Raw genomic sequence first — 15,303 nt, 5'->3', positions numbered from 1 at the left:
CATGCTTGAGGCTGGATGCTAGATATCAGGGCAAAGCCTGCTGTGCCCCTGGGTCCTCACATAAGGGGGTAAGGGGAAGACAGAGCACCAAAGTCCTTTATTAAAAGCCCAAATCCCACTTTCTCCCACCCCATGACCCCATGGCCTCCCTAAGGCCCCACCTCCCAGCACACCACAGATATTCAAGACACACATTTGCGATGACATGGAGAAAGCTGGGGTAGACGTGGTAGGAAACAGGAGCTGCTGTCCTGATGCAGGAGTCCGTCCTAACAGTAACCACATGGCAGGTCACATTTTCCTAACACCGATGTGAATATTCCTCTTCTGGTCTTAGCTGCAGTCTGTATGCTTCTCTTGAATATGAGTGGCCTTATGTGTCTGTCTGTCCATCAAGGACAGTGGAGGTGTGCTGGGCTCGGGTCGCCGCCCCTGGTGCGGGGATCAAGGCTCTGCTATGCTTCTAACAGCTCCCTTTCTCAACCTCTCCCCTGGTCACCCGACCTGCAGGTAAGGCCAGGGTGGAGTGGGGGGCTCAGGAAAGACCTCAGGTGCATGGGGCCGTACGAGATCGCTTTACCCCCTCCTTACCCGTGAAGAAAGCCAGGCGTGCGCGGATCTTGGAGACGCTTCGTGAGCAATCTGATTTATTAGGGCGGGGCAAAGGCTAATGGTAGGAAGGGACGAGAGAAGGGTGATCGGCCAGAGCGCTGATAGGCTGGTGAGCTTGCCATAGGACCCCCTCATGAGCTAACGTCACTTGGAAAGCGCCACGCCAGGGGTGAAAACCTGCGAGACTGAGGGGCACATGGGCTGGCGAGAAAATTTGGGGGCTGCTGGCAAAGCCGGTTCTTCTGGTTCCGGACTCAGAGAATTGTGGCCTGCTTCCGCATTCCCCAGGGCTGGGGGAAGGGCGGCGTCTCGGGCGCGCTCTCCAATGCCCTTCCCGCTCAAGTCCAAAGGCTGGACCCCAATAGAGGTGGGCTGTATGACCGCCAGGGCTGAGCTGAGTACAGTCTGACTGTCTCCAAGCTGCCTGGCTGCAAGGAAGCCCTGGGAGTCCAAAGCGGAGCCCTCAGGAGAGCCCATGGTCTGCTTCTGCCCCTATCTGACTTCAGCCCCATGGTGGTTCTCAGCCTCCCAAATCCCTGACCCACAGGGACTATGAAAGAAAGTGAGATGCACAGTGTGCAGAGCCCCTGGGCTGGAGGCCCTCGATACCGACAGCAGCGGTGGACACAGGGTCTGACACCAGCTGTGACTATGGGCGTTGGCTTCAGCACATGGCAGCAGCCGCTGGGTCAGGCCCTCCTGTCTTCAGGCCTCAACTGTGTCTGTGGTGGTCAGACAGATAAACAAGAATGCAAACTAAATACAGGTCCACTTAATGGGGTGCTAGCCCTACTGAAGCCACCCATCCCACCAGAACCTGACTACATCCAGGAATGGCCCATGTGGTCGTCAGAAACTGCAGTATACAAATGTGTGTGTGCCCACACATGTTCCAGCACCCACAGGCAGTTCCATCCACTCAGACAAAAGTTCTCAAGCGTTTTCCCATCAGATACATCATTGATTTCCCTTTGTCTGGAGGTGGATAGCTTTTCTAATTAAGCAGAGGCTTTAATTATGCCACAGAGCACGCAACATAGATCTTGATTATTAAGACTTGCCCGTGGGATGGGAAAAGGAAGCTGGCAAATCCAAATTAAACAGTAGCATAAAAATGGATGACCTTCCCCAAGAAGCCCTTGCATTCCAGCGTGGTGATATCCGCCGCCCCCTTCATGTTTGCAGAGTCTTCATGCATATTAATTGCGTAAGCTGCCAACAGCTTGGCTGTCAATGTTAATAAGAATGAATTTAGTGGATGGTGGGTTTGAGGGTACCCCATGCCCAATTTGGTGGATGCTGCTGCTCCATCTAACGTGGCTAGGTTCCAGTCTGCATGGTGAGGGCAGGCATCTAGGACAAGAAGTTGGGAAACGTGGGGTCCTGGAGGCAGATGTGTCTGTGCCTGACTGTGTCTGCTTCCACGAGGCAGGCGCCCTAGGTCCTCCCTTCCTCCCTCCCTCCTTCCTCCCTGCCTGCCTACCTGCCTTCCATTTCTCCTCCTTTCTCTTCTCTTCTTTTTTCTTTGAAGCAGGGTCTCACTATGTAGTCTGTCCTCAAAGTCACAATTCTCCAGCCTCAGCCTGTAGAGTGTATGCTGTGCCACCACCCCCAGCCCTGGTTAATATTGTATAATGATTGTTGTAAAAGTGATGTACAGAGGGGTTAAAGTTTCATAAGTCAGGTAATGAGCACATTTTTTGAACAATGTTACCCCTTCCCTCGCTGTCTCCCAGGTTTTCCCTCCCATCCCTACCCACTAGGTGCACAGTTCATTTTCAACCAATTGTCTAGTGAGTATCACTGCTACTTTTGTTTACCCTTTGTCACTCCATTTCTGTGCCCCCTTTACCCTCCCAAAGACAGATAAATGAGCAAATAAGACAAAAAGAAAGGAATACAAAAAATACAAAAGGAAAAAAAACCCTTCTGTTTCCATTTCCTGGAGTTCATTTCGATAAATATTATTTTGTATGATTAGAGGCACATAGGCACGCCATCTTTGTGTTCCTCCCCTAAGAGTATATCCTCCTTTGGTCTCACTCTGTGCCTGCCTAGAGTACTTCCTGTGTGATTTATCATGTCCTAGTATGTTTTAGATCTAGCTGTTGCCTATGAGAGAGAACAGGTGACACGTGCCAGGTTTCCCTCTTTCCAGGGCTGGTGCTACAGCCAGCAAGGCCTCGCCCGGGCCACACTCCTCCTCGTCCAGCTCACATGGCCTCTTGCTATTGGTCCTGGCCTTGGTGGGACCTGTGGGAGACCTGCCCTTCTGGCTGTTGGAGGGCCATACCCCTGTGGGGCCTGGGGTCCTAGAGGGAGCACTTTTAGAGCCACACTCGTTCCTGCTGTGGACAAGCCCAAGTTCATGCAGCAACCAGGCCGGTGACGTGAATGGAGCGGTGAATCTGCTGGATTCAGAGCCTGACTGTGAGGCTGTCCCTGGCCCTTCAGCAAAAGTAGGACACAGGCTCTGTGTTAGTGGTGAAATGCCCCCAGGCCCCCAGACATAAGCTTCAGCCTTCCCCTCTCCCCAGGGCCGCTGTGCCCCACAGGAGACCTGGCCGAGGGCAGTAGGAGCCCAGTCATGGCTGCTCCCGCTCAGCTCTATGGCTGGCCGTGGGCAGGTGGACATCCCATGGCTGCCTTGTTGAGGATTCTGAGCTCCTGGCATGTTCTGCAAGGCAGAGGCCTGGGGAAGATGTCTGCATAGAACACGGGCTCCCTGGTGGCCTGCCTTCTGAGAACCTCTCCAGCCGATATTCCCAGAAACGCCATCATGGCTCCTGGGGGCTACAGCTTCCTGTCTGTGCTGAGGCTGAGTGGTGTCCCTGGCAGGAGGCCCGCATGCCGCTGTCTCTCACACTAAGGCTGTGACTCCCTGGGAGGCACTTGCTCTCAGCCCACGCTGTGCCTGCAGGGGCACCAAGGGCATCCCCATAAACATTGATGGGTGTTGTGGCCAAGCCCCCAGGAGAGGCGCTCAGGGGCCTGGTAGTGCGCTGCTCCTTTGTTTTCCTACAGCCTGGGGAAGGTCTTGATGGAGAGGAGCCCCCGCCTCTCAGCTAACATTCAGAATCTCTGTAGTGTCTTGCTCTGAGCCCACAGGCACTGCTCTGAGACCACGGGCATTGCTCTGGGACCATGGGCACTGCTCTGAGACCACGGGCATTGCTCTGAGACCACGGGCATTGCTCTGAGACCACGGGCATTGCTCTGAGACCACAGGCATTGCTCTGAGACCACAGGCATTGCTCTGAGACCACGGGCATTGCTCTGGGACCATGGGCACTGCTCTGAGACCACGGGCATTGCTCTGAGACCACGGGCATTGCTCTGAGACCACGGGCATTGCTCTGGGACCATGGGCACTGCTCTGACCCCACGGGCATTGCTCTGAGACCATGGGCATTGCTCTGGGACCATGGGCATTGCTCTGAGACCACGGGCACTGCTCTGAGACCACAGGCATTGCTCTGAGACCACGTGCATTGCCATGGGCACTGCTCTGAGACCACAGGCATTGCTCTGGGACCATGGGCACTGCTCTGAGACCATGGGCATTGCTGGGTTGAGCTAAGGGAATCATGTGCTCGGGCTCCATAGCCCCTCGACCTCTGCTGGACCCCACTGGTCCTCTTCCCACACAGTGAGAGGAAAGGTTCAGTGTGGGGCTGCAGGACTTGAATGAACATCCTGCTCCAGCCTCCATCCTGCCCAGAAGGCTGTAGCGTGCAGGTGTAGGCTCACACAGAGGCTGCAGCTTCCACAGGAATGTGATCCTCCTAGGTTCCATGGTGTTTGTGGCATGGCCTTGCCCTCTGCTAGGCAGGCCCTGGGACCTGGCTGGCTGAGCCTCCTGCAGTCCCTTGCTCCCACGTGGCTATCGCGGCCTCCACTGAGCACAGTGCCTCCTGCAGGTGCAGACAGATGACCTACTCCGAAGACCTGCCCCAGGTGTCGGTGGTCTTCATCTTTGTCAACGAGGCCCTCTCAGTCATCTTGCGCTCTGTGCATAGCGTGGTCAACCACACGCCCTCCCAGCTCCTGAAGGAGGTCATCCTGGTGGATGACAACAGTGATAATGGTGAGTGCCATCAGCAACATGGGGCCGGGCACCGGGAGTCCTGGTGGATGCACAGCAGGGGCCTGGTACCTGGTCATCCTGGTGTGCCGGGCTAGATTTACCTCCCCTGGTGCGGGGATGCTAAGCTTACTCCCTTATCAGTGCTCCCCTTTTCACCCTCTCCCCTGGGCTCCCGACCCGTGGGCGGCCAAGGTGGAGCGAAGGGACACGGGCAAGCCTAAAGTGCACGTGGCTGAACGAGATCCCCTTTTCCTCCCTCCTTACCCACCAAGGAAGCCAGGCGCAGACGGATCTCAGAGACGCTTCGGAGAGCAATCTGATTTAATCGGGAGGGGCTTACAGTAATATAATGATGATGACGAGGATTGAGCATGAGCTGGCGATAGGCTGGCGAGCTTGTCCATCCAAGAGCAGCTCCCAAGGACCTCCCTCATGGGCTAACGTCACTTCCCATAGTACTGCCCTCTGGGCAAAGCCCGTGAAAAAGGGAGCATACATGGTCGCTGGCACAAGGTAGGGGATGGTCTCAAAGCATCCCTTCTGGTTCCAGACCCAGAAGGAGATAGGTGTGGCTCACTTCCACACTGCCCCAGGGCTGGGGGAAGGGCGGCATCTCGGGAGCGCTCTCATTGCCCTTCCCCCCTTAAGGCCAAGATGAATCCCCAACACTGGTAGATGTGCATGGTAGGGGTCTGGCACTGGGTTGTCCTGAGATGCATGGCAGGGCCCAGAACTGGGTCATCTTAATGGATACCTGGCAGGGGCCTGGCACCAGGTGGTCCTGGTGGATGCCAGTCCCAAACCCTCCCGAGAGAGGAGGGTCCCTCATCCTTCCTCACCCTCCCAGGAGGGCCCCCCCCAGCCCCCCTCACCCTCCTGGGAGAGTCCGTCAGCCCTTTGGCCGCATGGAGTCTTGGCTCAAGCCCATTGCTCCTGTTTGAACAGTTTGCCTCGGTCCTGGAGGAACTGCCACTGGATTTAGGACCCATTTCCTCTGTATTGTGGGATATGTCAGGGATTCACTCCTTTTCTTAACTGGGCTAAAATGTACATGATTTACCATGTGAGCTGTACTTAAGTGGGCCAGTGATGGTGTTGAGGAAATGCAGTGTGGTGCTGTCCTCATCAGCACCCATCCACAAATCCCCTTTGACCCTCCCAAACCAAACCGCTGCCCCAACACCTCCTCAGCCCCAGCCCCTCCCTAGCCCACCCCCATCTGCCCCAGCCCCTCCCCAGGCCCCTCCCCCTCCCTGCTGTCTGACCCTGAGTTTGATGGCTCTAGAGGCCACTTATGAGCAATCAAGGTGCACTGTCCTTTGACTGGCTGTTTCTCTCAATGTGATGCCCGGTCCGTGCAGGTTGTGGCCTGACTTCCCCACTTAAGGCTGAGCCACCTTCCCCAGTGTGGCTGGACCCTATTCTGCTCAGCCCCCTGTGGCTGTGGCCTGTGCCATTTTCTCCTGCTCCCATGGCTTGTGTTCCCCTTGGCTGTGTCCATGTCACCCAGCCTCAATGGGCTTCAAACATCTATGAACTGTCGATGCAGGGCCAAGGCCCCAGTGTCTGGCTATGTGTTCCCCACACGCGTACTGAGACTGCTCTCTCCCCACAGTGGAGCTCAAATTCAGCCTGGACCAGTATGTGCACAAGAGGTACCCGGGCCTGGTGAAGGTCGTGCGCAACAGCCGCCGGGAGGGCCTGATCCGGGCGCGGCTGCAGGGCTGGAAGGTGGCCACAGCGCCTGTAGTTGGCTTCTTCGATGCCCATGTGGAGTTCAACACAGGCTGGTAAGGGCCAGGGAGCACCCACTCCACCCCACTGGAAGGCCTGGGCTGGAGGTCCTGGGGTCCTGTCATTGGTCACTTGCTCTTCAGAATAGCTGAGGCCTGTCTCTAGAGGAGCGTATCCCCCTTTCTGCCCCTGGGGGCTCCTGTGCCCCCTGGCATGGCTCCATCTTCACCCCTGTCTTCTCACTGCCCCTCTGCCTTCTCCCTTCTTTGCTGTATCAGGACCTATGTAGGGCCTCCACGGATGGCTAACATGATCCTCTCTTGAGCTCTAAGCTGAGTCACAGAGAGGTGTCTACAGATCCTAAGCAGGGCCATGTGGGACTTTGCGGCACCAAGCCATTGCCCCTCTCCCTCCCTCCCCTCCTTTATATCCCTCCCTCCCTTCCTTTCCCTCTCTCTTTCTGTCTCTCCCTGCTGTTCTGGGCATACATCCATGGCCTCACACACACCCAGTGAGTGCTGTACCAGTGAGCTACCTCCCCAGCCCCCTTCTGACCCATTTTCCAAAGAAGCTGGACGTCAGGGGTTTTGCATCAGTCTTCCTGACTCAGCTCAGCGGAGAACCTAGCTGTAGACTGCCCTGGACCTCAGTCTGTCTGTGCTTGTGTGATGTCCTGCCCTGCAGGTCCCCTGGGTGAGCGAGTCTCCCATTTCTCAGCTCCTGCTGGTTGGCTCCATCCAGTTGGTTTGGCCTGTCAGTGGATCCTGTCTTAGGACCATGACTGAGGCTCAGTTGTGCCTAGCAAGCGTCCAATAGGGATTCAGCTTCCTCCTTCTCCTCTCACATCCCTGAACTGTCTTTCCCCTGCCACTCTGTGAGGTGAGTCCCCTTTCCTCACTCTCCTCTCAACTGCTGACATGCTGTGTCCGCCACTCTGTGTCTGCCCCCGGCAGCAGCCTCCTTAGCGGTAGCCGTGGGCCGTGCACTGAGCCACGAGGCCTAGAAGCCTTTCCCTGGCCTGCTGCGTCCTCAGCTCCCCCAGGCACTGCCAGTGCTGGAGGAAACCAGGGCTTCCGCATCCAAATGTAATTTTAAAGAGTGTAACTTTAATTTCCACAAATGGAAACCCAGTTATCTATCTGTAAATAGCACCCTCCCCAAGTCGCCCACTAAAACCCTGTGTGATTAATGATGTGGCATTTGCCGACAGTCTTCCACTCCTGCTGCCCTTTGCTAACTAATTAGTTACCCTCCCCACGGGCTGAGAGGCAGGTAAACAAATATGGGGCTCTCGCTGGAGGGAGGGGAGAAGGAGGTCCCTCAGAGCAGGACAAGGCGGCACCCTCCCAGGCTGCTCTGACTGAGCTGGGCTGGGTCTGCTCTGCGCCAGCCCACCCTGTCAGAGCATCAGGCCCTCAGATCACTGGACAGGTGGACCCCAGCTGGGTTCCCAAGGAACACAACTGCCCCTGAGCGCTCCTCCCGTGACGCGAGCGCCCCCTGCAGCCCCTGGATCCATGCGGAGAATCCACCCAGCGATGGCCAAGGATTGTGACAAAGTCCCCTTCTGCTCTGCCTTTGTCAGCTCCCATACCCATCTCCTCCCTGCGCTTACAGGGCACGTGTGCGGGGTTTGTGCAGTGAGGAGCACCACCCCGCTCCTGCCCTCCCACCCTCTCCTGGTGTTGCTGACACCTCCACACTGGACGGAAAGGCCAGACACCTCACCCTGCCTCCTCCCCACCCTGTCACCTCAGACTGCATTGGGCCTCCCCCATGCACACACGCACAAGGGCTGTCCTGTAGGCTGCACACAGCGCACACTGGACCCTGAGCTCCCTGAGACTCAGGCTTTCTTCTGTGTGTGGTTCATGGATGAATTCCACCATTAGGACAGAAGGAGACATGATAGGCCTTCAGCCAATGCTTACAAAGGGACGCATCTCCCATGGGAGCGGAAGGAGAAAGGGGGATGGTTTTGGCTGAGAGGCTATTCTGGGAGCCCAGGGTCCCCAGCTGACCCCAGGGGGAACCCTCCAGGGCAAGGGTGAGGTTGGGCCAGCCTGCAGCCTAGTCCACCTTAGCCCTCCATGCCTGATGTAGCTGGACTCCGTGCTATGCCGGGGTTAGGGGGCCTGATGAGGCAAGAGCCAGGCCCAGGTTCAGCCTCTGGGCATTATCCAGGGGGGATCCTGTCCCCACTGTCCTGTGGGCTTCCTCACTCTCCTACTCCCCCCGTCCTTGGGCTTCCCACCATTCTTGGGTTTCCTCAATGCCCTCGGGCCTCCTCACTGTCCTGAAGGCCTCCCGACCTGTCTTTGGGTCTCCCCACCCGTCCATGGGCCTCCCCACTGTCCTTGGGTCTCCCCACCATCCTCAGGACTCCCCACTGTTCACGGGACCCACCACCATCCCTGTGCCTCCCTACAGGGCCGAGCCTGCCCTCTCTCGGATCCAAGAGGACCGCAGGCGGATCATCCTGCCTGCCATCGACAACATCAAGTACAACACGTTCGAGGTGCAGCAGTACGCCAACGCCGCCCACGGCTACAACTGGGGCCTGTGGTGCATGTACATCATCCCACCCCAGGACTGGCTGGACCGGGGGGACGAGTCTGCTCCCATCAGGTGAGCAGAGGCGCCGGGCAGGAGCTGGACAGAGAGGGTGCCAGGAGCAAGGAGATGGGAGACCTGAGTGAGCCTGGTCAGATCTGAGGCCAGTTGGTGGCCAGGTGAGGGGAAGAGGGATAGACAGTGGCAGAGACACGGAGCAAGGAGCTGGTGGTGGCAGCACAAAGGCCATGGCCCAGGCAGAAAGGAAAGTAGAGCCTGAGGATGGTTTGGTTGGTTGGTCCTAGGTATTGATTGAACTCAGGGCCTGGGTGCTGTCCCTTAGCTTTTCTGCTCAAGGCTCGTGCTCTACCACTTTGAGCTACAGCACCATTTCTGGGCTTCTGGTGGTTCATTGGAGATGAGCGTCTCAAGGATTTTCCTGCCATGCTGACTTTAAACCATGATCCTCAGATCTCAGCCTCCTGAGTAGCTAGGATTATAGGAGTCCAGCTGGTTCTTGTTGTTTTTAATTTAATTTACTTTATTGTTATTAAGAGTCAGCCAATGAGTATGTTTCCTTTTTACAGTGTCTTCCTTTCCCCCACTCTCTCCATCTCCACCCACAAATTATATAGTTCACTTTCAATGCAGTGTCCAGTGATGAGGACTTTTGTTTTTGGCTGTGTACAGACACCCTGGATTATTTAATCTAATCCCCACAGATTATCCTGCAAAGCATTTATTTTTATTTTGAGTTAGTTCCTTAGATTTAAAGAGAGGGGCTCTTAACATTTTTGAATGCACAGCTACAGCATCTCTTGGGAAGTAGGGGTCCTGGCAACACGGGGCCTGGGTGGCCTGGCTGGACTGGGCCCTGTGCCCAGGGGGCACTGCAGCGCAGTTTAGCCACAGGCCCGACAGCTCCCTGGTGGTGTCTCCCTAATGCCTGACCTGATTCAAGCACAGCAGTGGCTTTCACCTAAATTGCTGTGTCTGTTACTACCAACCCCTGAGCTCCTGCAGTTTGAAAACCTTCCCTAGCTCCTTCTGCTCCTGTCCAGCGAACTCCTGAGGAGCCTGTACCTCAAATTCTGGAGGCTTCCCCTGCTCCTGGGGAGGCTAGGCTCCAGCACTGTGTCAGAAGTGACTGTGCACCTTAGGCCCTGATGAGCCTCCAGAGCTGTTGCCAGGTCTTCCTGTAGGGCCAGGGGCTTTGTGGCTTAGTGAGACCCCTCCGGCTCCCTGTACAAGCTGGTGTACCCAGCTGTAAGAGGCTGCTGTGCCCCTGAGGGTCTGAGAGTGCCCATCATGGCACCTCGGGCTGGCACCTCTTGCAGGAAGATCTTACAGGGGCTCCAGGGTGGTGGTGGGCAGCCCTCCCTTGCAGACTGAAAGCTGAACATCAGAACAACTGGGCCGGGCACCTTCAGGCTAGGCACCTTCAGGCCTGGCGTCTGCTCTCTGTTGGCAAAAAAAGCCTCAGTGATAAATGAAGTCCCAGGGCAGCCTGAGGCCCAGCAGGACTGTGGGGACACTGAGAGATGAAATCATTTGGCTCCAACCCACATTTCACTGATTTCCACCACAGAGGACGTTGCTGCAAACGGCAAGACTAACGAGGCTTACTAGGCAGCGGCAGGCTGGTCCAGCCCCTGGGGCCTTCTGCCGGGAGCAGGGCCCGGCACAAACGTTGCCAGGCAGAGCTTGGGCCCCAGCCCCACCGCAATGAATGCAACAGATGGATCCCCAGAGCTTGCTGAGGCAAGGAGCGATGGGTTGAAGGTTATTTTTCTTCTTTTGAAATGGTCTCGACGATCCCAATTAGTAGCAAAACAAATGCCTTGTGTGTGACATTTTATCAATCAGCGAAATTCTGGAAGCCCAGGGGAGGCCTCTCCCGCCGTGTCTGGCAGGCTGTAGATGACCAGCTGCTGCAAGGAAAGGTTTGCTGGCCTGATTGGGCCCTGTAGGGGCCCAGCCTGCCTGGTTGTTAGCATCTCCTGGGGAGCCATTAACACCTGGCACCAGAAAGGCCTCTAACCAGCACCACTGGGAGCCACCCAGCAGGCAGATCCCACACAGAGAAGAGGGGCCAATCCAGGGCCCACCCTCCAACCAAGGAAACCCTGTCCTGTCCAGCTCCCTCAAGCTCTCCCTGAAGTACCTCTGTCATTTATCAGACTGTGTATTGGTAAAGATAAGGATGATTCAGGGTTTGGAGCCCTGTCTCTGAGCAGACACTGCCTCCTGGCCTAGGGCCAGTGCCACAGCAACACCTCCAGCTCTCTCCCCCTCCCCCAACCTTGGTCCTGGTCTGTCCCCTGTGGCTGGATCCCCAGGTCACTGTAGTGGTTTCTGAATTTAAGTAGAATATGATGTGGGAGCCTGCTTTTCTACCATGGATGGAAACACCAAATACAGGACATAGGGAAGTGGAGAGAAGACTAAGGAAGGAGGGCTGGGCAGTTCACACAGGCAGGATATGGAGCAGAGAGAAGCTGAGGTGGTGGCTTGGGATCTGACTATGCTGGGCTGGTTCCAGAGGCAGAGCTAGACATCAGGGAGGCAAAGGCCTATGGTGCTCATCACTCAGAGGAGCCCCATGTGGACCTGTGTGGGCCCATATGGACCAGTGTGGGCCAGTGTGGATCAGTGTGGGCCAGTGTGGGACAGTGTGGATCAGTGTGGGCCAGTGTGGATCAGTGTGGGCCAGTGTGGGCCAGTGTGGATCAGTGTGGGCCAGTGTGGGCCAGTGTGGATCAGTGTGGGCCAGTGTGGATCAGTGTGGGCCAGTGTGGATCAGTGTGGGCCAGTGTGGGCCAGTGTGGATCAGTGTGGGCCAGTGTGGATCAGTGTGGGCCAGTGTGGATCAGTGTGGGCCAGTGTGGGACAGTGTGGACCAGTGCAGTCCTGTTTGGACTAATGTGGACCTGTGTGGACCAGTGTAGAATGTGTGGGCCTGTTGGGGCCTGTGTGGATCAGTGTGGATCTGCATAGACCTGTGTGGACCTGTGTGGGCCTGTGTGGACCTGTGTGGATCAGTGTTGACCTGTGTGGGCCTGTGTGGACCAGTGTAGACCTGTGAGGGCCTGTGTGGACCTGTGTGGGCCTGTGTGGACCTGTGTGGGCCTGTGTGGACCAGTGTAGACCTGTGTGGGCCTGTGTGGACCAATGTAGACCTATGTGAACCTGTATGAACCTGTGTGGACCTGTGTGGAACAGTATACACCTGTGTGGACCAGTGTGGATGTGTGTGGATCAGTGTGGGCCTGTGTGGGCCTGTGTGGACCTGTGTGGATCAGTGTGGACCTGTGTGGGCCTGTGTGGACCTGTGTGGGCCTGTGTGGGCCTGTGTGGGCCTGTGTGGGCCTGTGTGGACCTGTGTGGATCAGTGTACACCTGTGTGGGCCTGTGTGGACCTGTGTGGGCCTGTGTGGACCTGTGTGGGCCTGTGTGGACCTGTGTGGGCCTGTGTGGACCTGTGTGGGCCTGTGTGGGCCTGTGTGGGCCTGTGTGGGCCTGTGTGGGCCTGTGTGGACCTGTGTGGGCCTGTGTGGGCCTGTGTGGGTCTGTGTGGGCCTGTGTGGACCTGTGTGGGCCTGTGTGGGCCTGTGTGGGCCTGTGTGGGCCTGTGTGGGCCTGTGTGGGCCTGTGTGGGCCTGTGTGGGCCTGTGTGGGCCTGTGTGGACCTGTGTGGGCCTGTGTGGGCCTGTGTGGGCCTCTGTGGGCCTGTGTGGACCTGTGTGGGCCTGTGTGGACCTGTGTGGGTCTGTGTGGGCCTGTGTGGACCTGTGTGGGCCTGTGTGGGCCTGTGTGGGCCTGTGTGGGTCTGTGTGGGCCTGTGTGGACCTGTGTGGGCCTGTGTGGACCTGTGTGGGCCTGTGTGGTCCTGTGTAGACCTGTGTGGACCTGTGTGGGCCTGTGTGGGCCTGTGTGGGCCTGTGTGGACCTATATGGGTGTGTGTGGACCTGTGGACCAGTGTGGGCCTGTGTGGACCAGTGTGAGCCCTATGTTCCAGAACCAGCATCTCCAGCAACAGCAGGCCTTCCACATAAGCAAGAAGTGGCTCACAACCTAGCCTGGTGCTGTTCCTCCACTCAGACCTCCAGCCCATGTGAAGTGAAGGCAGAGAAGCCGTACTTTCTGAGGCCAGCCCAGGCCAGTCCAGGGAAGCCCAGACCAGCATGGCCTCCTCTAGCCCAGTCCTGCCTCCTGTCCCTGGGACACCAGTGCCCCCTGGAGGCCTCAGAGTGCTGCTCTCCCTGAAGGCTGGTTTCCCTTCCTGGCCTGGTGGGATGCAGGTGGCTGGGCCTCTTGGTTTCATGGCTGAGAAATAGCCCTGTGTGAAGAGACCTCTATTCCTTTATCCTCACCAGTTCACGGAGGCCAGGTGGGTCGTTTCCACTTTCAACACTTCCAATGGGTCTGGCGGAACCTAAATACTCAGAAGACAGGAGGTAAAGTCAGAGGGTGTTGGGAGGGGCAGTGCCCTGGTCCACACCCATTATCTTCCTGAAGGCTATAAGATAGCCCAGAAGTAGGGATGGCACCGTAATGTTGACCAGTACACCCCCAAACCTGAGGACCTCCCAGCCAAAGTGCCCCTTAGCTTTCCTGTATTCTGTAAACACAGCAAGACTTCCTCATGCAAATAAATTCGGTGCTACCTGAATCTGCTACTATTGCCTCATGAATTTAAGTTTATTTTGGAACTGAGTAATAATAATAAGAAATCATTACCAGCTGTAATATACTTGGTGGGAAACAGCATCAGAAATCATGATCATCATGGTTGTTCCTAAGAAACTGAGAGACATACCTGCTGTATGCTGCAGCCATAATGTAACCTATCAAACGTCTGCTATTAAAAATCAAAGACAGTATTAAAATTTCATTATGGTTAGCTTTGTGGCCAAAATCTAAAGACAGACCAAATTGGATCTTTGCACAAATAAAAGGATAATTGGTTTTTAATGCCCTGTTATTCTTGGACAATGAATGGGGTTCACTTCTGACTTCTTGGTCATTAAGGGCAGAATTGCTTCTTTTAATTTGTGGCCCAGACCAATTTCTTGCCCTGTTTTTATTGGAAGAAGACTCAGTGCCTACAGCCCAGTCAGAAGGCGAGATGTGGAGGCAGCAGGGCCTTAGCCCTACCATGAGCTTTTGGGAGTTTCCAGCCTGGAAAAAAAATCAAGCCTCCAAGGCCAGGGGAGTAATCTTTGTGTTGAGTCCATCTATTATCCAGGGTAGAGAGGGCCCTCCCTGGTAGCACACAGACCCTACCTACTTCCTGCCAGAGACATTTCCTGTCTCTCATAGAGAGCATGAGCACAGGCCTCCATCCCTCAGTGTGAAGCCACGAGCGTGGGATCCGCTTGGCTTTGCACCTACGCGGGGCCTTGCTTCCACCATCACCACTGCTTTCCAGGGACGAGTGTGTGGCTAGGTTTTTGGTGCTCATTAGGAAAACATAAGTTATGCGTCTACTCAAGATTTCACAGGGAAAGCTCCAGACTAAGTCTGCTGCCATTTCAAATGTTGTGACTATCGGTAGAAGGGATGATGTGTAGCTAGCAGTCTGCTGCTTATAGCCACACAGGCTAACACTGCACAGGGCCAAAATGTGTTATTCAGAATTTGCTACCAAAGAGCTGCCTTGGTGTGGAGCAATGCACAGCTACACAATGGTCCCCTGCAGCTGGGAACAATGAGAGACAGGAGGGGACACTGAAGGAGCTGGGCAAATGAACCATGGTGGGAGCCACACAGCTCTCAACACTGATCATGCCATCTGTTGGGTTACATGGGGAGCATTTGGATTGTGCTGGGTACTCTACCAGGCAGCGAGGGACACAAATGACTCAGATGGGGAAAGACAGAGAGAAAGGTGGTGTAGGGGCGGGGCAGAGAGGCCAGGCCACACAGGCTGTCCAGGCGGCTAGCCTGCCCACACTCAGCACCAGGCAGACAGAGCTTGGGGCCACAGTTGGTGACATCCTCCAGCCACTGTCTCTGCCTCCCCAGGACGCCTGCCATGATTGGCTGTTCATTCGTAGTGGACCGGGAATACTTCGGGGACATCGGCCTGCTGGACCCGGGCATGGAGGTGTACGGCGCTGAGAACATTGAGCTAGGGATGAGGGTGAGTGGGCCAAGGGCCAAGACAGCCTGGGGAACGGGGTCAGGTTGTAATGCACCCTTCAAGGTGTGGGCTTCTCAGAATCGGGCCTGCCCAGTGTGGCTCCCTCCGGATCCAGCTGGGTTAGCCCCAACACGAGCAAAGGCACAGTGGGAACCACAACCAGAAACCTCA

General features: G+C 56.2%; 1 protein-coding gene across 1 annotated transcript in view; it reads left to right on the top strand.

Moving 5' to 3' along the window:
• Positions 1-15,303, top strand: part of Galnt9 (polypeptide N-acetylgalactosaminyltransferase 9) — a 45,853-nt gene that overhangs the window by 19,502 nt on the left and 11,048 nt on the right. The window contains exons 3-6 of the mRNA XM_048340928.1: positions 4,533-4,699; positions 6,315-6,489; positions 8,864-9,061; positions 15,015-15,132. Of these exons, the coding sequence (XP_048196885.1) occupies positions 4,533-4,699; positions 6,315-6,489; positions 8,864-9,061; positions 15,015-15,132 (658 nt within the window). The remainder of the gene's footprint in view (positions 1-4,532; positions 4,700-6,314; positions 6,490-8,863; positions 9,062-15,014; positions 15,133-15,303) is intronic.

This window comes from Perognathus longimembris, chromosome 3 (genome assembly GCF_023159225.1).
Source record: "Perognathus longimembris pacificus isolate PPM17 chromosome 3, ASM2315922v1, whole genome shotgun sequence".
Lineage (NCBI taxonomy): Eukaryota > Metazoa > Chordata > Mammalia > Rodentia > Heteromyidae > Perognathus > Perognathus longimembris.
This window is presented reverse-complemented; position numbering and strand designations above follow the sequence as displayed.